Consider the following 25,936-nt stretch of genomic DNA (forward strand, 5'->3'; position numbering starts at 1 on the left):
TGAGCAGGTAGTGTTCAGTTAACCACTTTCAACATAATTTTGCTGAGACACATGGTTCATCTCTAGACTTTGGCTCATTAAGCAGTCAGTTATGGATGGGTACTCTTGCAATCCAAGCAACCGCTAGCTCTCCACACGTCTTCAGATGTGCACAGTGGACAACTGTGCTGGGAATCTTCTGCTATTGGGATGCTGCTGATTTGGGTCATTTCATGCATTGGTTAATCTTCTAAGAGTGCAAGAGGAGAATTTGCTGGTGGTCTCAAAAAGGTGGACAACTTCTCTACTATCTTGAATAGTAACTAGTGGCAAAACAATCTTCAACACTGCTATGCTCCTGACTAATTTTTCTGTAAAGATAAACTCAATTATTGCCTGTTGGGGCTTATTACCTCAGGACAGGTCAAGAAAAATTTTCATGCATTTTGACAGGCAGAGAGAATGTTCATGTACTTTGTTGTTTTAAAGCTGGGTAAGTGTAATACAGCCTCTCAAATGAAGATTGCTATGTATGTGAAGAAGTCAGAGGGCAGAAATGGTAGTGTTGATGTGCAAATTTTTAAATCGCTTATCTATAGAGCCAGTAGGTGTACCCGTATATGATTTTTGCAGTCAAGCTGAACTGAACTGCCAATTTTAGAAGAGAAATGCTCAGCTCTATTATTAAATAGAGAAGGAAGAGCATCCAGAGATAAGACCCAACTCTGTTTCCCAACTATAACTTGTTTATGGGTCTATGTGGAAACTATGGTTTGTGAAACAGAGCTGATAAGGTATTTTGCCCTATGGAAAGTGAAACTGAGCTGCTAGTATATGTTTACATGTGAGTAGGTAACTGCCTCAGTCCACTTTGAAGGTAAGGCCAAGTGGAACACAATGCCGCCATAGTGGTTTTGATCTGATGAACACAGGCCCATAAAAAACTCCAGAAAGAAGTCCCTCCATCTGACAAGGAAAATGTTTTGAGCCCTATGGAAACTGAAATGGAGCAGCAGGTGTGTGTTAACTCATGAGTTGTCAACTGGGCCTCAGTTTTTATGAAACACCAGGTGATGGTGAATGCAAGGCCACCAGAATGGTCCTGATCCAATAAATGTGGAACTCAGCAAACACTCCAGAATGCAGCCTTCCACCTTCCCCATAGTGAAGAAGATAGAGGGTTGAGCTCCTCTTGGCAAGGCGAAACTTTTTAAAGTCTTGTAAAGCTAAGTAGGTCCCAATAGATCGGGGATGTCAATCTTGTTTCATACAGAGGGCCAAAGTTAGCATACATGGTGCCTGCTGAGGTCCAAAAGTGATGTTAAGCAAATGATGGCTAGAAATAAGTGTGTTGTTATCTCCCAGAAACTCAGCTGCAAATGAGCAAGAGAAAATAGGCAAATCTTGTTAATATTTTCAAGATAAAAGAGAGCCCAATTGTGGGGGATGGATAAATTGATTCTGAGACCTTCACTCTGTGGGCTTCATGCTCCTGCAATAGAGGGGTTTCTTTAAAAAGTGGATCCTGGTGCTAAAATGTTTGGGAACCGCTGACCTAATTTTGCAAGTTTAGTTTAAATGACTATAAAGGCCAAAAAGTTTTATATGACAATTCACATACTACAGTGAATGCATTCTGCCACAAGATGGGAGTCTTGCTTTTTGAGTGTTCATTAAAGATTTGAAAGAACTAGGTTGATCAACTTGTGTTTGCTCACATGTTTGATATTTCAAAGCAAGCAATAGCATAACCTGTGCTTAAATACTGGAAATGTTGAATAACTTTAATGTCTCTAAGGAAGATGATACATTTCATATGCATTAGTAGCAGTGTCAAACATGTGAATGGGCTGAGTCTTTGAAATGTGATGCTACCAGAAACTCTTCCTCCCCTCCCCCTTTAAATTCTTTCCCAAGATGTATTGAGCAAAGTGGAAATTTGGAAATTATGTCTTTTGTGATGCTTCATCTGTTCTACCTTGAACCTTCTCTTCACCCTGGCAAGAACTTTGATAGACAGTCTACTTAAGGAGCACCCAGGCTGATGGATCCTTTAAAACTGGAGGCATATATCTGCTATTTTCTTTAGGGTTCACTCCAAATGTCCCCTTTATTAGAATTTGCATTTGCAGATTTGCAAGGCTAAATGCTGTTAAGCCTAATTTGCTTGAATTTAATTGGGAGCAGGTCTTACAGATTAATATCTTGGCAGTTGCTCTGTATGCATAGGTAGAAGTAAATATTTTAGTAAATCATGATTCTGTCAAAATGGATTAGAAACACAAGCAGGAGATGGTATCACAATTAGACAAACTGGGTTTTTTATAAACACTGCATAGATGCCTATATTGGTATATAGAATATCAAGTTTAGTTCAAGCTGCGGATGAGGATAACTGGTTTATTAACCCTATGATGACTTGGATTATCTGAAATGGAAAATGTCTTGGGAGGGGGAGGATGATTTTTTCTTACCATGCTAATCACTTGACAGATTCTGTATTTAGGGATATTACTACTTACAAAAGAACGTCTATACCAGGGGTGTCAAACTTTGTTTCATACCAAGAGCTAAACAGCATTCATGATGCCTGTTGAGGGCCAGAAGTGATGTCATTAGGCAGAAAGTGATGTCATTATTCAGGATATGGGAGAACCCATTTTCATGTGGGCTGCCCATAAAGCATTAATAGCTCAGCGCTGCTCAGCCTCTGAGAGCCTGAGGACCAGATAAAAAGCTTCCGCGGGCCGCATTCGGCCCCCAGACCTAATGTTTTACACTCCTGGTCTATACTGTTTATAGACCAGTCATGTTTTGGGGAAATGTGGAAGGAGAACACATTTCAGGGGAATTAGTGACAGCCAAGAATTGCTTAATGAGTAGAAGTGGGTGAAAACAGTTTTTTCAGGGATTTTGATGTTTTCCAGAAGTAAAAAAGGGCTGAAAATGGTGTAATGTGGTTTTATTCAAAATTAACATTTTAATTTTTAAAGTATTTTTATCAGTTGTAATAGCTGTAATATAGCTAGTTGCACAAGTACTGTATATAGCAACCTACTTGAATAAACCTAATAGGAACCACTTAAGCTTTGCATTCTACTTTAAAGCACAATGAACCTAATGCTGCCAAACACCAAGGAAGCACCACAACATAGCAACTTAACCTATTTCTGTGCAGCCCATATTTGATCCCTGTTGCACATATGCAACATTGGGCAGAAATGGTTTAAGGCGGGGTGCTCACACTTTTTTGGCTCGAGAGCTACTTTGAAACCCAGCAAGGCCCGGAGATCTACCAGAGTTTTTTACAATGTTCGTGCCATCATAACATATAACATTTATGTGTACAATGTATGTTGGTGTACCTTGCATAACCGCATGAGCCAATATTGCACAACACAACTTAATTAACTATAAACATTTTTTGTAATTACTTGAGTTTACTTTGATGACTTGCACTGAAGTGAATCAGCCAAGGATGCATAGTCCGGACAGCAGCTGCTGCCAGCCAGCCTCAAGCACACTTCCAAATGTTCATCAGTCATGGTAGAACAGTACTTGGACTTAATGATCTTCATGTAGGAAAAGGCTGACTCACATAAATAAGTGGAGCCCTTCCTGCCTCAGGTGCTCTTATATCCCTGAGGGCCCTATTGCCTTCAAGTGGCTGCAGCTGTGCAGCACACTCTGCTGGATGCCCAGGCCTTACCCTTAAAGGGGCCACTGCTGACACCACATCTACCTCCACCAGATCTTCCTAGATTCCAATACAAGTGGGGTGGGGAGCAGATCTCTATACATACCAGTGCAAAAACAGGGGAAAGGTAAGTCAGCCCCAGTAGAGTCAACAGGGCTCACTCCCAGGGATGCGTGGTGGGGAGAGAAGCCTGCCAGCGGCTCCTCTCCAGGACTACTCACGAGTCAGCCCCAGTAGAGTCAACGGGGCTCACTCCCAGGGATGTCTGGACAGGAGCTCACTCCCAGGGAGCGTCACTCCCAGGACAGGGCTCACTCCCAGGGATGCGTGGACGGGAGAGAAGCCTGCCAGCGGCTCCTCTCCAGGACTACTCACGAGTCAGCCCCAGTAGAGTCAATGGGGCTCACTCCCAGGGATGCGTGGACAGGAGCTCCCAGGGATGCGTCACTCCTAGGGAGCTCACTCCCAGGACGGGGCTCACTCCCAGGGATGCGTGGACGGGAGAGAAGCCTGCGATCGACTCATTTTGCTTTGCGATCGACCGGTGTATCGCGATCGACGTATTGAGCACCCCTGGTTTAAGGAAACAAAACATTGAGAATTTAGCAGCTTAAAGCAACCAAACTGAGCATAGCATTGAATTGCTATGGACAAAAAAAAATCCCACAGGTTTTAAAGTGCAGATAAAAACCTGCAACAGAGCAACATAAAGAAACAGTAAATACTTGCACTTTTAAAAACCTTGCAAAATAAATGCAGCACCAATGTAAAAGCTCTGTTCCTCACCAGACTACAACTGAGCAACTTAAGGACACAGTAAAATATTTGTGCTTTTAAAAAGCTTCCAAAATACATGCAGCACTAATGTTTTAAGAGTTACTTCCTGTTTGGGAGTTTACAACCATGGTCAAAAGACTACAGCTACTTCACAGAAAGCAAAACTCAGCAGCAAGCGAATGTGATGCACAGCTGCATATGAACTAAAGGGCTTGTTAACTTTCCCACAGGTACTCAAAATGGTCCACAGTTGCTCCACAGGGACTTTAGAAGGTATATGTCAGGTTATTTTGTGGATTTAGCTGGATATCATGTTCTATCGCTTAAAAAGATTAATTTCATGTTAAATCGTGGTATTTCATTATTACCATTTTCATCAGCCTCTATTGAGATGCTGAACCAAAAAAATCTAGATTATGAAGTTTTATACCCCAGCAGATGTCTAGCATTTTAAGAAATGATTTGCATTTTTGAGATACTTTGTATGTATAAAAGAATAAGCTACTCTGGATATGCACCTGAAAATAAGCATTTGGATCATACCACTGCACACCTGGGCAAAGCTGAGTACTCTCCAGCATGCTTTTAAGAGCTGCTAGTATACTGTTTCACATAAGGGTGGCTTATTCCCATAGCTTATTTTGTGTTGTTCCACACTCTCTCACACTCATATATACTGCTGACAATTGGCTGGGTTTGGAGAAGTGTGCTTGAATGACTTCTGCTACAATGAAGCATTGTGTTGGCCAAGATCTTAGAGCAGTTTGAAAGTGACACCATCCCATGTATGTGGGTGTATGAGTGTCATTTAGTGAGGCTGATGGAAGTTTTTAAGAATTGTTGAAGTGAAAGATTCAGTAAGAACATAAGGGCCTCGCTTGATCAGGCCAAAGGCTCATTCTAGTCCAGCTTCCTGTATCTCACAGTGGCCCACCAAATGCACCAGGGAGCACACAAGACAACAGACACAACCTGCATCCTGGTACCTTCCCCTTCATCTGGAAATCAGAGGCAGCCTGCCTCTAAAACCAAGAGCTTGCACATACCTACTATGCCTTGTAACCCATAATGAACTTCTCCAGATTTGTCCAATCCCCTTTTAAAGGCGTCCAGGCCAGTCGCCATCACCACATCCTGTGGCAAAGAGTTCCACAGACCAACCACATGCTGAGTAAAGAAATATTTTCTTTTGTCTGTTCTAACTCTCCCAACACTCAATTTTAGTGGGTGTCCCCTGGTTCTGGTGTTATGTGAGAGTGTAAAGAGCATCTCCCTATCCACTCTGTCCATCCCTTGCATAATTTTGTATGTCTCAATCATATCCCCCCTCAGGCGCCTCTTTTCTAGACTGAAGAGGCCCAAACGCTGTAGCCTTTCCTCATAGGGAAGGTGCCGCAGCCCAGTAATCATTTTGGTTGCTCTCTTTTGCACCTTTTCCATTTCCACTATGCCCTTTTTGAGATGTGGCGACCAGAACTGGACACAATACCCCAGGTGTGGCCTTACTATCGATTTGTACAACAGCATTACAACATTAGCTGTCTTATTCTCAATGCCTTTCCTAATGATCCCAAGCATGATAGTCTACGTATCAGCAGGTGACGATGTTCCTACTGCTACTGGATGGTAGCAAACCCTATACTGTGGTGGCACAAGGCATTCTGGGGTGCTTTCAGAAGCTGTAAGGCATTCTGAGATGCTACTCAGCAAAGGCTGATAGCAAGAGAAGGTGGAGAGTGAGAAAGCTAACAGGAAGTGGACCAGAGGACAAAGAGATGAGTTATGAGCTCAACAAGGCATGAATGTGAAAACTAAGGATAACTGAAACCACACAAGCAGTGTGCATGGATGGGGGGGGGGGCGCTACTATACTAAATTTAAACAAGTATTTATGACCAGTTTCAAGTTGCTTTCTAAAACTGAATTGTTCATTCCTCTGACTAATACTACTTGCAGAAATTTGGGGCTACATACATTCTGTCAGTAAAGTAGTAGGTCTCACGATCATGCTTCAATAAGAGATGTGGATCTATGAAAAAATCAGCCCCCTCCTATAGGGAGCCTATCATCCAGGAGAACTGTAAAGGTAATTACTGTAGTGATTGTTAACAAAAGTGGAACTGATCCAGATGTTGCACTTTGTAATCGGCTTCACTTAAAGATAATGCATAAATGATATTGCTGGAAAGGATAATGCCATAGTAGACATGAACTGAGGTCAAATTTTGTGGAGTATGCACTCTGATTGGCAATCATTTTGTCACTGGGAGGTCATCTTAACTAAAATAACAGTTGGGTAAAGAACCAAAATGAGAAGTTGGAAGAGTTCTATTAATCCATGATAAAGATAAGGAAAAGAAGCAATAGGACTGATCCAGCAGGGCTCTTAGGTTTTTACAATGTAACTTTATAAACAGTTACAGCGACGGTAACCCCTCTTAGGTCCTGTTTTAGAAAGCTACAGATGGGCTGGTGGGGAGAAAAGTAGGCAAAGGCTAGCACTTACGGCTTTCTTACACAGTTCTTCCATAATTCAGGCACAAGGTCTGATGTGCACCTCCCACCCAAAGGCTTCCCAAAGAAATCAGTCATTTAATTGTTCACCCCCCAGAATTCTTAATCACCTGCATTCAAGAGGTGCATCAAGCATCAGACCTAACAGCTGCGTGTAGCTGGATAGATGCAAATCCACCAATTGTTGCCCTTGAACCCACAAAGGGGTTCTTCCTCTTTTCAAAGAATTACGTTAGATAGTAACTTACTGTTTTAACCAGTGTGGTCATCACAAGATTCAAAGCAATGCATAGTTATATGCCGGGTCTTCCATAATATAATTATCTAGTCTGATTTATAAATTACTTGCATTATTTAATACTGACACCAATTCTTCCTTTCAGACCTTTAAGATCTTGTCATTGGTAATTTTGTTGTTTGAATCCTCTCAGGAATTAAAATGTTTTGCCAAAATGAGCTTCCCATCTCTCCACCATGATGCAAGCATCAATCCCAAACTTAGCTCTGTAGTAGCATGGGAAGCAGTGCCTTGTGCTATGGCATGGTTGGTGGCTGATCTGCTGCTTCTTCCCGTGACATGAAATATGTAAGGTGTCAGCTGGCTTGACAGTCATTCCAGTCATTTTGTTTATTTTTCTTAAGAAAAAATAATGCTTTAGAAGCATCTTTGGAATCATTTCAGTAACTAGAAAGGAAATGCTGGGAGACACTTAACAGGTAGTAAAAATTTCTCCTTAACTGCCTGTAATTTCATTAACTTATTTTCAAAATCTCTTCAGAGATGCAAGATATTGATTTATTGGAAAATTCTGGTTGTTCTTGATGATCGCAGGTAATGAACATTCAGCAAACCTTTTGGGAACGGGAAGGGACACAAGGTGCTTGGGAATGCAAGGCTTTTATTTAAAAAAAAAAATCAACTGCATAATGGAAAGCAAACTTTTTTGGAGGCACAGCTGTCTTCAGCGAAACTGCCTAATGGGAAATGTGGTCTCGGAAGTACCATCCAGAAATGAGTGCTATTGCCATACAGATGATGCCACAGCCATGCTGAGGCTATTTCTGCCTGTAGTAAATGCCGCTGATCTGTCCTTCGTGTGTATATAACTGGCGTGCAATCTCAGTATGTATTTAGCATATGACAGTAGCAGATTCAGTCCCCTCCTCCCCGATATCTAAAAGTTTACTTAAGTTGTAATGAAACATACTAGTCCAGATAATTTTCATTTCTGTTTTAAGGGTAATTTCAGATGCACACATATTTAGAGAAGGCTCCCAGGTCTTTGTCTTGAGGAACAATTGTGAATTGTGTTAAATGACTTGCCTGAGACTAGTACTGTCTTATTGTGATATGTTTGTAATATCTCGCTTTATGGGTTTTGTTCTAGAGGGCAAGGAAGTTGTTTCTTCAGAGAATTGGTTCTCCAGGGGAAGCCTTATTGCTTTTTACAATGTTATATATATTATATATATATATATATATATATTTTGATTCACAGTACTTTCCATTTGTTTCAACTAGAGGCCAAAAGCAATTGTTTTCTTTAAAATGAAGTACTAGATAGAGCAACAGTACAATTTTTTTTTCCATTTTATACTCAGCATTTTCTCTCTCTCTTGTAACTGGTACTTCTTAAGTAAATCTCCCCCCCCCCAATGGTAGACTTTTACACACATCAACAGAACTTGTCACAATTAACTAGCACAATTTTCCAGTCATATTGAGTGTTTCCTTAAATTTGACATATTCTTAAGCCTGTTCTCACCCCATTTTGTTGCTAAGTTGTCAAGTAGACTTGTGACTGCAGCTGGGCTGCCAAAAACTTAATATTGGCAAAAGATGTGAAACTTGCACATGAGTCTAAGTGCAACTTGAAATTGTATTATATTACAATTTATATTATAATGCTGTTGTACAAATCGATGGTAAGGCTACACCTGGAGTATGGTGTCCAGTTCTGGTTGCCGCATCTCAAAAAAGACATAGTGGAAATGGAAAAGGTGCAAAAGAGAGCGACTAAGATGATTACTGGGCTGGGGCACCTTCTTTATGAGGAAAGGCTATGGCGTTTGAGCCTCTTCAGCCTAGAAAAGAGACGCCTGAGGGGGGACATTTGAGACATACAAAATTATGCATGGGAAGGATAAAGTGGATAGAGAGATGCTCTTTACACTCTCACATAACACCAGAACCAGGGGACATCCACTAAAATTGAGTGTTGGGAGAGTTAGAACAGACAAAAGAAAATATTTCTTTACTCAGCATGTGGTTGGTCTGTGGAACTCCTTGCCACAGAATATGGTGATGGCATCTGGCCTGGACGCCATTAAAAGGATTAGACAAGTTTCTGGAGGAGAAATCCATTATGGGTTACAAGCCATGATGTGCATGTGCAACCTCCTGATTTTAGAAATGGGCTGTCAGAATGTCAGATGCAAAGGAGGGCACCAGGATGAGGTCTCTTGTTATCTGGTGTGCTCCCTGGGGCATTTGGTGGGCCGCTGTGAGATACAAGAAGCTGGACTAGATGGGCCTATGGCCTGATCCAGTGGGGCTGTTCTTACGTTCTTATGCACTTGTATTCTCCATTGTGACTGCGTAAATTATCTGCATTGCAGCTCCCGCTTTCTTTTACTCAGCCCTTACTAAGATTTCAGTTTACAACACACTCTATTTTAGATCCTTCCGATTCTTGTTTAGTATTACTGTAAAAATGCATGTTGAGCGATTGCCCCTACTAATCCCTTGTTCCAGCTCTGCTTACCCTCCAGTATTTTACAGACAAAAATAGGGACATGCTTGTGATACCTCTACCCTCATACCAAAGATCACTTTGAAAACCCGACCCCCTTCACTGCTACAGGTTGTTGGAAGATCTTAATGCATGCTGTGCATTCATTGACTGCAGTAGTCATATCCTCCACTGATGTACAAACACCAGAGTAATTGATTATTCTGGTTATGATGTGCTACAGCAGGGGTGTCCAAACATTTTGGCAGGAGGGCCACATCTCTCTGGCACTGTGTCAGGGCCAGGAAAAAAAAGAATTTGCATTTAAAACTTGAATAAATTTACATAAATGAATATATTAGAGATGGAACTTACACGAATGAATGAAGGTCTTGCAATAGCTCAAGGCCTATAGAAGGCCTTGCACAAAGCAAGGCCAGCCTTTCCTTCACTGCCACTGCTGCATCACAGACATGAAACAGCAAGTAGTGGATGGAGCCCTCATCCCACAGCTCAGGTGAGAGGTTGAACAGTCATCCTCATGCTGAGAGCAGTTGCGTCAGGCCAGCACGGGCTCCGGCAAGTCTCCGGAGGGGCTCATTGGAGACTGCAGGCTCCCCAAGGGCTTGATTGGGAGCCCCTGAGGGCAGTAAGTGGCCCCCGGGCCCGGGTTTGGGCACCCCTGTGCTAGAAAACCATAGTTGTCAGTTCAAAAGACACCTAAGCAATGCAGTGTGTGAAGTGGAAGACTGCCTTGCAATGTGTAATGTCCATGTGTGCGCATGTGTATTAGAGGCAAGATGTGTTCGTTCCTCATTCAGAGATTTGATGTTGGAGAAGGGTCTACAAAGCAGGGGGTCCTTGCCTCTGCCTCTTGTCCTGGGCCTGTCATATTGCACACAAGAGTTCTTGCTAACTTGGTTAAAGCTTTCATTAATTAAAAAAGGGGGGGATGGAAAGTAAGCTGAGACTGATCCTTAGCATTATGTGGCATAATGATACCCATCCCAAACTATTACACTGTACATGGATGTGTATGAGACAAAATAAATGCTAATTTGTGACTGAAGTGAGTGATTGTATGCATATTAAGGCTCTAATCTGGAAAAGAGCAGCAAAAAATATTTTACCTCCTTTAATCAAACTTAAGCTGGTTGTGAAATGGGAGGTTGGCAGGAAGGTAGATGCCTGCTTCTCAGGGCTGGCTTTAGGAACTGAGAGGCCCAATCAGAAACATTTTTTCTTTTTTGCAAGGCTCCAGGTTCACAGCCAAGGTCGGTAGGATCTTAAAGAGGTATAAGTAAAATTTATTATAGACTTTATTCTCTATGGTAGAATGGAAAGTTATCAAAAAGTGTGCTTTAAGTGCATGTGAGTTAATGGACCAAATAAATCTAAGCACATTTTAATATAAAAATTGCATATATGTAAATCAACAAGTAGATAAACAAGATTGCCTTTTAAAAGTAAATAGAAAACCACTTGTTATAGTGACTGTCATGATTTAATAAAAATATATTTTTTATTTTTACCCTAGTGCAGGGGGCCCTGGAAGCAATTGGTCTAATTGGCTTAAAGCAGGGGTGTCCAAACCCCGGCCCTGGTGCCACTTGTGGCCCTTGAAGACTCCAAATGCGGCCCTCAGGGAGCCCCTAGTCTCCAATGAGCCTCTGGCTCGCCGGAGATTTGTTGGCGCCCGCACTGGCCCAACGCAACTGCTTTCAGTGTGAGGGCAACTGTTTGACCTCTTGCGTGAGCTGTGGGATGAGGGCTCCCTCCACTGCTGCCTGTTTCACGTCTGGGATGCAGCAGTGGCAGCAAAGAAAAGGGTGGCCTTGCTTTGTGCCAGGATTTTTATAGGCCTTGAGCTATTGTAAGACCTTCATTCATTCATAAAAGTTCATCTTTAATATAGTCATTTATGTAAACTTATGTAAATTTATTCAAATTTTAAATGTAAATTAATTATTTTTTCCCCAGCCCCCGACACAGTGTCAGAGAGATGATGTGGCCCTCCTGCCAAAAACTTTGGACACCCCTGGCTTAAAGCAAGCCCTGCTGATTATTAGCTAGCCCTGCACCACAAGTGTAAGAGAGCCTAAGCCAATCACTAAGGTAAAATTTTGCATACATGTTAGCCTACTCAGGAGTACGCTGACATGCATGCACGCAGCATGACATATGCATGCAGCTCCTTTTCACTTTTCACAGGGCTCAGTACATTTTCCTTGTCAGCTATCGTTTCATGACCCACCAACAATCAGGTCCCGACCCACAGCATGGAAAATGACATAGTAGATTCTTATACACATCCCAGAGGTACCAATATGGATGTTTGGGTAATTTTTAAATATAATTATTGGTTTGAAAGGGGAAATTTAAAAGTTCTGACAGTTTAAAGGACAGAATGCTAGTGTGAATAATACACATTGACAAACAATTGCTCAGGCCATCAGAGAGTACTGTTCCTTATTGCATATCCTCTCCCATCCCTGTTTCTCCTACAGGACAGCAAATCTCAGATAAATGCTGACATTGCCCTCTCGGGATGTGTCATGATTCAGTAAAAATATTTTAAATTGCAAATAAGTGCCATGTCACTGCCTTGCCAGCAGCATTTGTTGAAGCATGTCCATTTGATAGCCTAATTCTAAAAATAACGAATTTTTTTCTCTCTTTCTACTTAAAAAGGGGAAGTGCCAGGTGAGGCATGCCACCCAGAAACATTTGTAGGATTCAAATTGGAATGGGCACCATTGTAAGGCTGCTATAAACATTTTTAGAAAGAGGTCTGTCTCGCTGGCACAAAAGCGTTAGGGTTTATATATTCCCATCTAAATTTATCTGTCAAGCTGAATATCCAGTGAAACTGTAGCTTTACTCATTGTTATGCAAGGCAGATCCAGGCTTCCTAGAAAATGTCTAATAAGCCAGTCCTTCATTGTGTAGGTAGAATCGCCACCCTTCTCCCTCCCCCCCCATTACAAAATAAATTTAGGAAATTTGAGTCAAATTCTACTCTGGAGTAGCTTGATTTCTTTGCACTAATATTTTCACCAAAGAACTCTGCTTTTTCTTCCCCTGCAGAAAAACTGATTTTGAAAAGCTATTCAAAGTTTTTTGGGATGTAAATAGATGTGAAATGCTCTACAGCAGTGCTCAGAACTGTTGACTGTTATGAGTTTAAGAATTGCTCCACTATGTTGTGGAAGGTGAGGACTGTGAGGAAATCACGTAAACATTGTTGTGTGGCTTGGGGAAATTTTGGCAGGCCAGCTGTACGTTGCTTCACCCTGTAGCATTCACTCTGTAGCATTTAGTATCTATCGATTTTTCCAGGTAGGTAACAATTCAGTGCTTTTATAGCGCAAAAATGTGGGATTCCCCCCCAGCAAAAGTTTGGCAAAAGTATGGCAAAAGTTTGAAGAATCATTTATCGTTTTTAAGAATATGTATAGGATCAAAGCCTGATTTTAATCAGGAATATACTGTAATGGATTTGCAGCGTTCTCAAAAGAGATAATAGAGGTATAACAAAGATAACATGGAATAATCTTGGTATATGGACAAGATCATGTATGGTAGATTCCCCATAAAAGCAAGTTATCAAAGACTGGTGATGGTTGACTACAGTATATACCTCTCCTAGAAGCAGCTTAAGAATGGAATCTTCATCTGATGTTTAGTCAGAGGCTATACTATTGGCTACCAGGACTCGTAGCTTTAGTTGTGCCTATTCACTTAAATGGAGGCAGGGAGATCTTCCTCAACACTGAAGAAAATAGGGCATACCTTACTCACGTATACCTTTGTGAGTGTGCTTCATGAGAGCCTCATCTAGCAGTGGATTTTGTTAGCAGGTGGTAAAAAGTCTTAAGAAATAAATTGTGACCAATACGTTGTTTTGTTCTACACTTTTAGTGGCCCTTTTCATGAGGCTTCTACTGTGATCCCCCCCCCCCCCAAGAAGGCTTCTAAGAAACCAATACACCTACATGTCAGGGTAACTTTCCTTTTTTTTAAAACAAAAAATGTCACTTCACCTATTGAAGAGTGAGCTCTATTATACCACAATGCCCACTTCTTCACCAACTGGCTCATTGTGAAATAATGCCACCAATGTGTTTTGCATTGTTAGTCATCATAGTTTAATATTTTTAAACAATAAAAAAAGGTTTGCATCTCTAGTGATGCAGCTATCCACATGGTATTGGAGAATTTCATACAGTATCTGCTAAATTTTAGACAGGTTTGGCAGCTTACCAAATATCATATGATTGCAGCATCCCTGGTTTCAACTGCTACAGGTCGTGTGTTTTTCCTCACAAAGAGTCCGTCTTTCAGAACAGAATAGAACATGCCCAGGTTGGGGATGGTATCAGACCCTACATGTAGTTCATGGCCCCAGTGCAAGATTATCACTATTACACGATTGTCTCCTTTGAGTTCCTTTTGCCTGCATGCAGGCCCAACAACGACTGCTGGTTTGAAGGGATGCTGACAGATTTTGGGATGAGAAGTATAACTCTTTGATTGGTCCGACGCCATTCATTGTATAATCTACAGTGATACCTAAATGATACCTGCGGGAAGAGCAAAAGGAAGAAAACATTTCAGATGAGAGGAGAAATGCACAGTGCAATAAAGTACTTTTTACATGTTACAGAAGCGGATCTTCTGTGGCTGCATCCCATTGTGCTGGTGCTCACAGGTGTGTCTCTTCTACCTGATAATTGCCTGGCAGGAAAAGGTTTGTCCATATGGTGCTGGGCCTTTAAACATTATAGCAGCACCATGCGATGAAGTCACAGAAAACAATTCTCAGGTAGCTACTGTCATGTGTAAAATTGAACAATGTATATGCTCACAGCAGGAAGGCGTCATAGCTCAAAAGTTAAAGATATAGGTAGAAGAGCAGATCATATCCCAGGACTGCTACAAACACAGAGGAGAGCTGTGAACATCTAGCACATTCTGTTCTAGTTCTGTTCCGTTCAAGTTCCCATTTCTTATCTGTTCACCAATTGTTCTCTCAAAATTCTGGGTGAGAATACGGTAAGCAAGTCACGTCACAAAGTGCTTTAGACAGTTAAGCGCATTGTAATTAATGAGGTGTTTAACCTGAATGGGTGACTGTGCTAAGCTTTAATTTAGTGTTTCCACTTAGGTATTCCCCATGTTAAAATCCTTGCTCAGCATTTTCTGAATGCAGCAGGGATGACTCTGAGACAAGTGCACTACCACTTTTAGCCTCTGGTTCCATTTTTTTTGAAGGACTACAATGCGACTTTTGTATCTGCAGGCCTGGCAACTGTGAATTTAACTCACTGCAGCTGCCCACAGATACCGGTGCCAATTTAAAAGCATTTTAAAAACAAAAGAAGCACCAAAATTGTTTTTCTTCCTTTTGCATGATCAAACTGCACCATTTCCAGTGCTATTTTTAGGCTTGAAAGGCCCACTTCCAGGTCATACAGAGGTTCCTGGCTCTTCCCAGGGTTGTCCCAGAATGCATCATAACCTTGGGAACAGCCATGGAACCTCTGCACAATCTAGAAATGGGTCTTTCAAGCCTAAAAATAGCACTGGAGGCTGGGAAATGGTGTGGCTTGACCATGTAAAGGTAGGAAAAACCATTTTGATGCTTTTTTTTTGGTTTTTAAAAGGCTTTTAAAGTGGACCATGGTATCAGCGGGGTATGTGTATGTTCCAGAACGAAAACCCTGTGGATACCGCGGTAGCACCGTATAACCTACATCATTGAGATGCTGAGAGAATGGATGAGATACAAGTGTCCACCATTTCCCACAATGAACCAAACGAGTAATAATTTCAAAATCATTTCTTGTGCCCAAAATACTTTTCAATACTACTTGTCTGCACCAGAACACCCCTGTGGGGAAGGTCACTAACGATGCAGTTTTACAGATGAGTAGCTGAAGCTGAAAGTTAATGACTTGCTCAAGACGATTTGATGCTACTTTCAGTAAAGTCCTTATTCTGAAGTAATGGGATACTGGCTTTTTTCCTTTTTGAAAAGAAAAATGCTCTTCAGCAGGCTTTTAACTGGCAGATTTTTAAATTGTAGAGAAGCTGTTATTTTCTTAAGTATGGCTGGGACGTGGCAACCTCCCATTGATCCCAGAGGGAACTTTCTGCCCATCGTGCAATGTAAGCAGTGAGACTGGCATTTGTTTGGCCCAGCCTGGAACACGAGAGTCTCCTCCCCCTTGGGGGGACTGGAGGAGGGCTGGGAGGTGGGCGGTCTCAGAGGGCTCTTAGGGTACCAGCACCCAGCCCTCTTCCTCCTTTGCACGTTGGCACAGTATTTCTAAGGGAAATAGCTGCCTTGGTGGCATTCCCAGGAATAGCATTCCTGACTCGATCACCCCTGCCCCCCATATTTAGAAAACACAGACAAGACGCACACTGTGAGTGCTAAGCACTCCCATCTAGTTAGACCACAATATCCCATCTAGTTAGACCACAGCCCATTTGTGATGAGAATCAGGTGACAAGAAAGACTTTCTTTAAAGAGTCCTGAGTGCTTGAAGCTGTAGCCCTGCAACGGCAAGGAGATAGCAGTGTTGGCTCTCCTTGCATGACAGCACAGCGTCTTGTGGTGGGAAAATGAACAACCATCTTGGAAAATAGGATTTAAAAAGCCAAATAGGAAACCTATTTCATTTGGAGTCTTCTATGGATGCTCAAGCAAGGCTATGCTGGGAATGGCTGCATTGTTGAGCCAGACTTCTACCCTCTGTTTGTTTGTTTAAGACATTTTCACGGGATGTCCTAGTTAAGCCTGACAGCTTGTTTACAACAGGTTCTTGCCTTCAGGCAATTTCCAAGTGGTGTTAGCTACTGAATTTCAGCAACCGCCAGGGCAGCTCAGCATTGAGTTTCTGCAGGAACCTCTTTGGCAATCAGTTGTGATGTTGCTGAGGTGTGAGGGTAATTGCTCATGAGTGAGTCTGAAGCCTGACACAATTAATTTCTAGCTTCCCTTTCAGTTGACTGAACTCAATTTTGATTAAACATCTTGTGATGACATTTCTTAGACTTGTCTCTAATCTAGGGAGAAATAATTCTGTGCAACCTTGCTGAAACCATGAATGAGACTTGATCTGCCCTTTCAACACTTGTGTTTAAAATAAAAATCAGAATCTTGCGTCCAGGAGCTTTCCTGGCCAGAACACAGACATGGTTTGTGTGTTGATCACAGACAACGATTAGATTCATTCCAGAGGATAAGCAGCAGCCTCTGTGGGAGACAGGCACTTATTTAGGGATGATGGAAAATAGCTTCCCTACAAATGTATGGGTCTCTGTTCTGAAAATAGTTACTTCCACTAAACTTGAAATTCATTGAGATACAGTAGTGTATTGCTCTCCCAGATTGCTGATTTTGATTTATGCAGGCATCAGTTGGTATAAGAGGCAATGTGACATTTGAATTTCTTAAAAAGATTGATCATAATTACCATAATCTGTAATTTGGTCATTAAAAATAGTTGATTTCCTCTACAGTAATAATGGTCATTAACATAATACAACTGTTCTGTTTTAAGCCCGGCAGTGTATATCTTCAGAGTCAAAGCTATCCTATAATCATAAGTGATCTGGTCCAGCAACCAAGTATCCACGAGTGCTGGGCTCAGCTGCCCCACGGTGATCCACTTGGGGCATGGAATGCTCTTCTCTCTTTGGCCAGTATTCAGTGTGATAGCCCAGACTGATGTCGGGCAGTTAATGGGCTGCTTTGCAATTATAAGAAACAGAACAGCCATCACATTTTGGGAAACTAGCAGCCTCAGGTCAGGTATCAAACTTAATTGATACTTAAATCTTGGCTTTAGTTGCCTTATCCAGTTATTTATGGCACAGTGTGCATGTGTGTGTCACCCAATCCCATTATGCTACTACATAGATTTTATCTGAGCTGCAGTCCATCCTTTCCTGCTAGTTCTCAGCAGAATGAAATGAGGACTAATCACAGCAGTTAAAGAGCTTCACCAAATTGTAACAAGGCTCAGAACCCACAGCAGCCCAATACGATGAGGTTTTGCATGAGCAAAGAAGCAAGCAAGGCCTGGATATGATTGTTGTGCCACTGCCATGTTGTATCTGTGCCACTGTGTGTTGAACACAGTGTTATGATCTGCTGTCAAAGCACTGGGGCAGTGTTTCTCAAACTGTGGGTTGGGACCCACTAGGTGGGTCATGACCAATTTTAGGTGGGACCCCATTCATTTCAATATTCTATTTTTAATATTTGAGACTTGATGCTCCCATGGGATGTGACTGCATTTGGGGAAATGTTATAGATCTGTACTTTTAATAGGCTACTAGGTATATGCTTTTAACAATGACAGTAAATGGGACTTACTCCTGGGTAGGATTGCAGCCTAGGATTGTTAAAAATTTTCCTGTTTGATTATGTCACTTCCAGTCATGACACCACTTCCAGTCGGGCCTGATAGATTCTCATTCTAAAAAGTGGGTCCCAGTGCTAAAAGTTTGAGAACCACTGCATTTTGGGAATACTTCTAGCAGCCCCAGTGCCTAACACAGCACTGTGCACTATGGGGCCAACAATATTGGCCTCACAGAATTTCAGTTGACTGGCAGGACAGAACTGCCTTCCTTGCCAAACAGATGTTCCTGCAGTGCATTAGGGCAACTCATTCTGTGCTCTGTTCTACAGTGGCTTCTATAAAATCTTGAAATTAAAGGTATACATGTGGCTATAAGGTTTGCTCCTGTAGATATGGGGCCGAGTCTTGTAGGTATGTTCACAGTGGGATGAGAGTAAGCTTTGGACTCGCACCATTCCCTCCTCTGCAGAATCTTCAATGGGAGCCAAAATTGTATGCTTAGGGCCCTTAGGAGGGAATCTCCACCACTCTTTTTCATGTATGAACAATATAGGCTGCGGTATGTATTTAAAGTTCTATGTGCAGAAGACAACACGTGAGGCTAAGCTCAGTATACTATCACTTGGGTAATAGCTCGAGTTGCATCGTTTTTCCCCCCAATGCAACATGCTTCCAGTACACAGACTTAGAATGAATCTCAATTGCAAGTTGGCCACGTCCCATCAGAGGGCCTGCCAGGCTGACTCCTGGAGCCTCACTCTTGGTGGCAGGTGTAGTGGCAGTAGGCCACCTGGGAAGCCCACTGCACAGCCTTGCATCCAAGTCCCCCAGTCTCCTGGCACCAGCGCTTACAGCAGCATACAAACCATAGGATTCTCACTTATTTTACTAGTTTTTGTTTCTAACATTTATATAAGCTCCTTTATTAAACTGAGCCCCTGTTGTTACACAATGACAATTTGAAGCCTCTTCTTTTCACACATCGCCTCCTGCTGGACTTAACAGAACAGGAATGAAACTAGATCTCCCACATGGCAACGAAGAGAAGCTATAGGCTAGCGTGCAACAGACACCGTGTTTCAGGTATACTGATTACCAAGTTTATCAAGTGTTCATATTGGGCTCACCACTGTAGTATAGAAAAATAGGAAGTATGCAAATGTTAAACTTGTATACTATATAAATATAAAACATGCAAACAAAAATATACTTTCTTGATTCTTGTTTCTGAATGAAAAATCCTTTAAAAAATGTTTTGTAAGTCATTTTGAAGATATAAATTATTCTTAGGAGGATTCAAACCAGCAAATAGATGGCAGTATTTGCAATTCAAAATGCATATTCACCTGCACAGCAATGGAGGCAATAAAGTATATTCATCATGTAAAGACACGTTCATAGTAATTAAATATTGCTGTTCAGAAAAGAACTCCTCCTCTATCACTCCCCATAATGGTAATTTGGGAGATATAATCAAGAGAAAAATTAGAAACTTACTGGAAGATGTAAACAATCAGTAAGGAACTGCACAAGAAATGTGTCAGTGTGCTTTGCCTGCTATCACAGTAGACATTGTAACTGTGTTCACAGTGTCTTGTGAAAGCTATTTTCTGCATATAAGAGAACCTCTTACGGAAGACAGATCAAGCAAAAGCAGATTCAAGTAATATGCAAAGTTTTACCAAAACAAACACAAACTGTTAAGTGTTAAGGTAGTCTGTGCGTTTGACTTTTTCCTCCTATGTATATAGGCCCTGAACCACAGTGCTTTTCACTGGTAATTACTGCCCCTGACTGAATGAGCCATCTTTATGCACCCATCAATTTTTAAAGGGTCTGAGTTGTGATGTGGTTATAGACTAACATTGGCTGAATCCAGGGCTCTCTCACACCTGCTGGATTAGGATGGGTGTTGTATATCCACACCTTGAAACCCTGACTGAGAACTGATGTCAGAATGTTGTTTTGAAAGCTAAAACTAACCACATGTATTCCCCAATGTACCATTTTATTGCTCTTCAGTCCCTGTCTCCTTAAGGCCTTATCTCTTGACCAACTGAGGCTCTAGTGGCTTCATTTACACAAAGACAAATGATATTGAAGCGATTACACAGGCCTACAAAACTGAGGGTCAGAAAAGTTTTCTCAAACTTTATGGTGGTTTGATATGAATTTGGGGTGCTGATTCCAAAAATGGCATCCGTTTTGCCCTATCACGTCTAGTTTTGGAGATATAGTATAGCCTCTTTAGAGAATGGTTCAAGCAGCTTCCTCATGAGGAAGCCATGGTGTAGGCTTCCTCATGAGGAAGCTGCTTGAACCATTCACTAAAGAGGCTATGCCGTGTCTCCAAAACTAGATGTGAAAGAGCAAAACGGATGCCATTTTTGGAATCAGCACCCCAAATATACCTAGGAATTGGTGTAACGTTTAAGGAAGCAAAATGTGCATTGGCCTGTGTTATCAATCAATTGCAGATTTTCACTGAAAAACAGGAAAATATTTTAAGAGCAAGATATTTTAAATATTTTATTTAGCAAGAAGTGTAGCTGAATAGCTCTTGTTTAGATCTGAATAGCTCATGTTTAAATAGGAAAGTGTTCCTCAAACTGGTGGGTCGCAACCCACCAGTTCATGTAAGCTTCTCCTGCCCCTTTAAGGGATGGGGGAGGCAGGGAAGAGATCCCCAGGATCGCGTCCCTAAGGGGGCAAAGAGGGGTGCTTGCATTTACATTTAAGTAGGTGTGGGGAGCCCTGCGGGGAATCCTGCACAGCCCTCCACAGTGCTCCCCGAGGCTTGTTACGTTCAAATGGAGCAATCGCAAAGCACCTCCTGGAAACTGGAAGTGTTTTGCATTCATTCTGTTTCAACAGTCCAAGCCTTGGGGAGCCCTGCACAGGGCTGCGCAGGGCTGCCCACACCTCTGCAGCCTCCAGCAGTCCAGCAACTTAAATGTAAGTGCAAGTACCCCCCTTCACACCCTTGAGTGATGTGATCCCAGGGATCACGTTGCTGCCCTTGCCCTTCCCCTGCAAAGACTTACTGAGGGAGTAAAGTTCCCTCAAAGTTTGAGAACCACTGTACTAGGGGTTCTAATCTGTATTACAACAATGTGTAGCTTTTCTATTTTAACCTCCTTGGAACGTAAGTTGGCAGCCTCTTGTAGACTGTTGTGTTCAGGGTGGTGCACTTTGCAGAACAAAGCAGCAACAGTGTTCTCAATGTTAGGTGTTGATTGAGGGAAGACAGTTTAGCTCACTGTCATTTTTAGTCTAATTTTAAGTAAAGTTCTCAAAGCTAAATCAAAATGAGTGAAGTCTGAAATGGGTTGATATTCTCACACATGAATTTGAAATGTCAAAAATCTATTTTCATTTTATTTGCTTGTTTAGTTTTCTCTTGAAATAGTCAAAGCTCTGCAAGAATGGCAAAGCTGCTTATCTTAAGAAGAAGAGCAGCATTAAGACTGATCAAACAACAGGTTATCAAGAAGTACCTGAGTTCTCAACCTTTTGAAACCAAGAACAGATACAACTGTGAGTCAGTCTAGTCACGGAAGCAGGTCTGTAGTGTAGCATTCACAGAACTGCAATACTGGCACAATGCACACAGGAAAGCTCTGTTTGAAAATCTCGCTTATGTAAAAGGCTTCTACAAAAACCCATGAATTAGCAGCTTTTCTCAAATGAGCAATTGCCCATGTGCTTATGTGAAACGGTGCCATGTATTTGAAAAGAACCGTGTTCCAATAAAGCCGTATTTTTAATTCACCCTATCCAGGATCCTCAGTATGCCTAACAATGCTTAAAACCACTATGGGATGGAAGATGATTATAGAAATGGTTATTACAAAGTACTTCGTTATTACAAAATAATACAAAATACTTGGTGTGCCCCAAGGATCTGTCCTGGGACTGGTGCTTTTCAACCTCTTCATAAATGACCTGGAGACAGGGTTGAGCAGTGAGGTGGCTACGTTTGCAGATGACACCAAACTTTTCTGAGTGGTGAAGACCAGAAGTGATTATGAGGAGCTCCAGAAGGATCTCTCCAGACTGGCAGAATGGGCAGCAAAATGGCAGATGTGCTTCAATGTCAGTAAGTGTAAAGTCATACACACTGGGGCAAAAAATCAAAACTTCACATATAGGCTGATGGGTTCTGAGTGAAGTGAAGAAGGTCAATTCTATGCTTGGGATCATTAAAAAAGGTATTGAGAACAAAAATATTATAATGCCGTTGTACAAATCTATGCTAAGGCCACACCTGGAGTATTGTGTCCAGTTCTCCCCGCATCTCAAAAAAGACATAGTGGAATTGAAAAAGGTGCAAAAGAGAGTGACTAAGATGATTACTGGGCTGGGGCACCTTCCTTATGAGGAAAAGCTATGGTGTTTGGGCCTCTTCAGCCTAGAAAAGAGACAACTGAGAGGGGACATGATTGAGACATACAAAATTATGCAGGGATGGACAGTGGATAGAGAGATGCTCTTTACACTCTCACATAACACCAGAACCAAGGGACATCCACTAAAATTGAGTGTTGGGAGAGTTAGAAAAGACAAAAGAAAATATTTCTTTACTCAGCCTGTGGTTGGTCTGTGGAACTCCTTGCCACAGGATGTGGTGATGGCATCTGGCCTGGATGCCTTTAAAAGGGGATTGGACAAGTTTCTGGAGGAAAAATCCATTACGGGTTACAAGCCATGATGTGTATGTGCAACCTTCTGATTTTAGAAATGGGTTATGTCAGGATGCCAGATGCAAGGGAGGGCACCAGGATGAGGTCTCTTGTTATCTGGTGTGCTCCCTGGGGCATTTGGTGGGCCGCTGTGAGATACAGGAAGCTGGACTAGATGGGCCTATGGCCTGATCCAGTGGGGCTGTTCTTATGTTCTTATCCATTTTGGATTCTTATATTTTGGACACATGCTTAAAAAACTTCCATTTCTTTCCAGTAGGACCCACTCCTCCCAAAGCATGGCAGAAGATGAAAACAGTGGTTCTTTGGAAGAAAGATGAACACTGGAGTGGTAACAGCTACTCCAGTTCCTTTGTCCCTTTGCTGAACTCATTTATACACACTGGGCAGCCATAAGGCAATATCTGCTATCATGTTTGGTATGAGATGTTCTCAAAAGGACAATAGAGATTTTATGGTACTGTTGAGGGATTAAGTATTCCCTACAAAAGAGGTCCTACAAAATCTAGTTTGATGCTCATCAGTTTATCCTAAGCATCATGAATGCCAGCCAAGAAAAATAGCATCAGTCTGAAATTAAATGTTTTCGCTTATGCAGTTCTTGTACAGCTGACAGACACTGATATTTTTTTCCTAGTCTGAAACATTAATAAAACAGATGTGATCTTATAGTAAATGCTCAACAGAGAGTGGATATAGTTTAGAAAAATGGACAATAAAGTGTTTAAAGAGCAGCAGCAGTGCAAGAGTACAGAATAAGTAAAACCTAGTATGTAGCTAGACACTATTTGTCAATTCCAATGCTTTTATAAATAGGGGCTGTGAAGAAGCTATTTACACATTGCCTTATTTGGGTCCAAAGCAACCATGTTTCCAGCCCCTTTGGAGGAGGCTGCATTGACTAGGGTTCCTCAGAAGGGGGATGCTAAATAACATGTGAAATAACATTTTTCTGTAATGAAAGGCAGATGAAAAGGCTGAAGAAAATTGGGAAAGAGCCCAAAACTGTCTGTTTTTGTATTATTCTGAACTCCTCCTTGCCAAAACATCCCTAGAAAACAACCACAAGTTAATCTGTGGTGTATCCAAGTGGATAATCTGACAGAGGGTAAAAGACAAGTCAGTATGAAGAAGAAATGATGGTTGGCCTCCACTTCTGCATAGATATATCAAAATAAGATAACAGTGAACTGTTATCCACCCAACACCCAACTTTATCACATATCTAGAGATAGCTGATAAATCTCACGTTTGCAGCAAAAGAAATGCTGCCATCTAGGACTTCCTGTTAAATTATGTCCGACTCCATGTAAGGCTTGAGCAATAATGTACAAGTCTGATACTGCACAGTGGCTGGATTAAATCCAGCCTCTTTGTTGGTCTGTTGGGATCTACAGCAGTGCAAGGGCTATGGGTATGAATTCCTTTTTGTCAGAGTCTAGAAGGGTAGCCAGGTTTGTTGCGTTTGTCAAAACAGAGCGGGAGTTTAGTGATAGCTTGAGGGCAGATGTATTGTGGAATAAGCTTTCATGGACCAGATAGAAAAAACAAAAGAGTGGGCCCAAAAGACAATATAATGCAAGAGGTAGAGTCACAAGACTATCAGACTGTACCTCTTTCATTTCATGAGTTTTGGGATGCATGACTTACCATTCTTTTTCTTTATATACCTGTGCACATATATTGCTGTCAACTGAAATTAACATTTCATGCAGTTGATGAAGGTGGAACTGACCAACTAGCATAAATAGTAGAAAAGAATTTCAAAAGTGTTTTAGTCTCATATGGAAAAAAAAGAATGGCATTGCATCAGCTCTGTACTGAAGGAGCTTACACTCTGCAAGATGTTGGTCTAGTTCAGTGGTGGTCAAAGTTGCACCCAGAATGCAGATCCTGTCTGGACCGTATCCAAGCGTTCCCCCTAGGTGCTGCATGACATCCTCCTCGTTTGGAGGATAGGGACGCTCTGGGTAGTCGCGCTGGTCTGCCCAGTGTCCCAAAAGGCCGCACGACAGGGTGTCTGGGCAAATGCAGCTAACCAGAGCGTTCCTGTCCTCTGAACAAGGAGGATGTTGCACAGCGCCTGAATGGAACCAGAAGGTTCGCTCACCAGATGGACAGATCCGCGCGAACACCAGATTTGGCCCCCACGGCCAAATCTATGGTTTGCATGGCTCTGGTCTAGCTAGAGAACTCCATGCCAGTCCTCAACCATTGTGCATTGGGCTGATGGTCCCACTGAAATCAATAAAGCAAACTTTCCAAGCTCAACTTCTAGGAGAATAGTAGACATACTAGACTGTTGTGGCAAAAACAACAAAAAGTCTGGTGCTTTTTAAGACTAACCCATTTATTTCAACATTACTTTTTGCAGTCCACAAAGCTTAAGCTGAAACAAATTGGTTAATATTCAAGGTGCCACAAGATTCTATGTAATTTTTTGCCAAATTCAAGCATTCTACTTTAAGAGTTTCGGGATCAGACTGCCAAGCTTTCCCTCAGATTTGTGAAGCAAGTTCAGTCAGTGACACGGGTCATAGTTGTCTAGACCAAGAAAACAGATTGTATTTAAAAATGTGCTAGAACATAAGTTTTCACAGTAAAAACTGATTAGCACTTCAACCACATTATATTCGTCTAACCTTGCCTCCACTCCTACAGTGATAACCTAAAAGTTTAAGACTTGGTGTTGCTGAACAATGCGAATGTTGGAAAATGTCTTTTTGTCACTGCATATCAAATGAATGAGAACAGTTTAGATCCTTCTTGCTATAGTCTGTTCAGAGTACTGCATTCTAGTTTGCTGTTGTGTACTGACAACAGAAAACTTATTCAGTGACAATGAGAAATATTTCAAGTTTCTAGTCCGAAGACAAATTTAGCTGTCTCAAAGAATTAGCATTAGGATGAGAATGCAAAGTCTTGAGCAAGTCTTTTTCCTGCCCACCAGCTGAGGGAGGCAAAAAGATGCTGATGGCCTTTAGCTTAGATGGCTTTAGAAGGAGTTAGACAAATTCACAGTGAACAAGACTATCTATAGCCATTAATCATAATGGCAACATTATGGCTTGTGGGTGTATTGGAATTGCAGAAGATCTGGCAAGGAGATAGGATGTGGTGTCTGCAGTGGCCCCTTTAAGAGTTAAGGCCTGGGCT

General features: G+C 41.7%; 1 protein-coding gene across 2 annotated transcripts in view; it reads right to left on the reverse strand.

Annotated features, from left to right (window-relative positions):
• Positions 1-13,821: 13,821 nt before the first annotated feature.
• Positions 13,822-25,936, reverse strand: part of MARCHF3 (membrane associated ring-CH-type finger 3) — a 141,132-nt gene continuing 129,017 nt past the window's right edge. For both annotated transcript variants that reach the window (XM_066616721.1, XM_066616722.1), the window contains one exon: positions 13,822-14,282. In XM_066616721.1, the coding sequence (XP_066472818.1) occupies positions 14,124-14,282 (159 nt within the window). In that variant the 3' untranslated portion in view covers positions 13,822-14,123. The remainder of the gene's footprint in view (positions 14,283-25,936) is intronic.

Source organism: Tiliqua scincoides, chromosome 2, assembly GCF_035046505.1.
Source record: "Tiliqua scincoides isolate rTilSci1 chromosome 2, rTilSci1.hap2, whole genome shotgun sequence".
Taxonomy (NCBI): Eukaryota; Metazoa; Chordata; class Lepidosauria; order Squamata; family Scincidae; genus Tiliqua; species Tiliqua scincoides.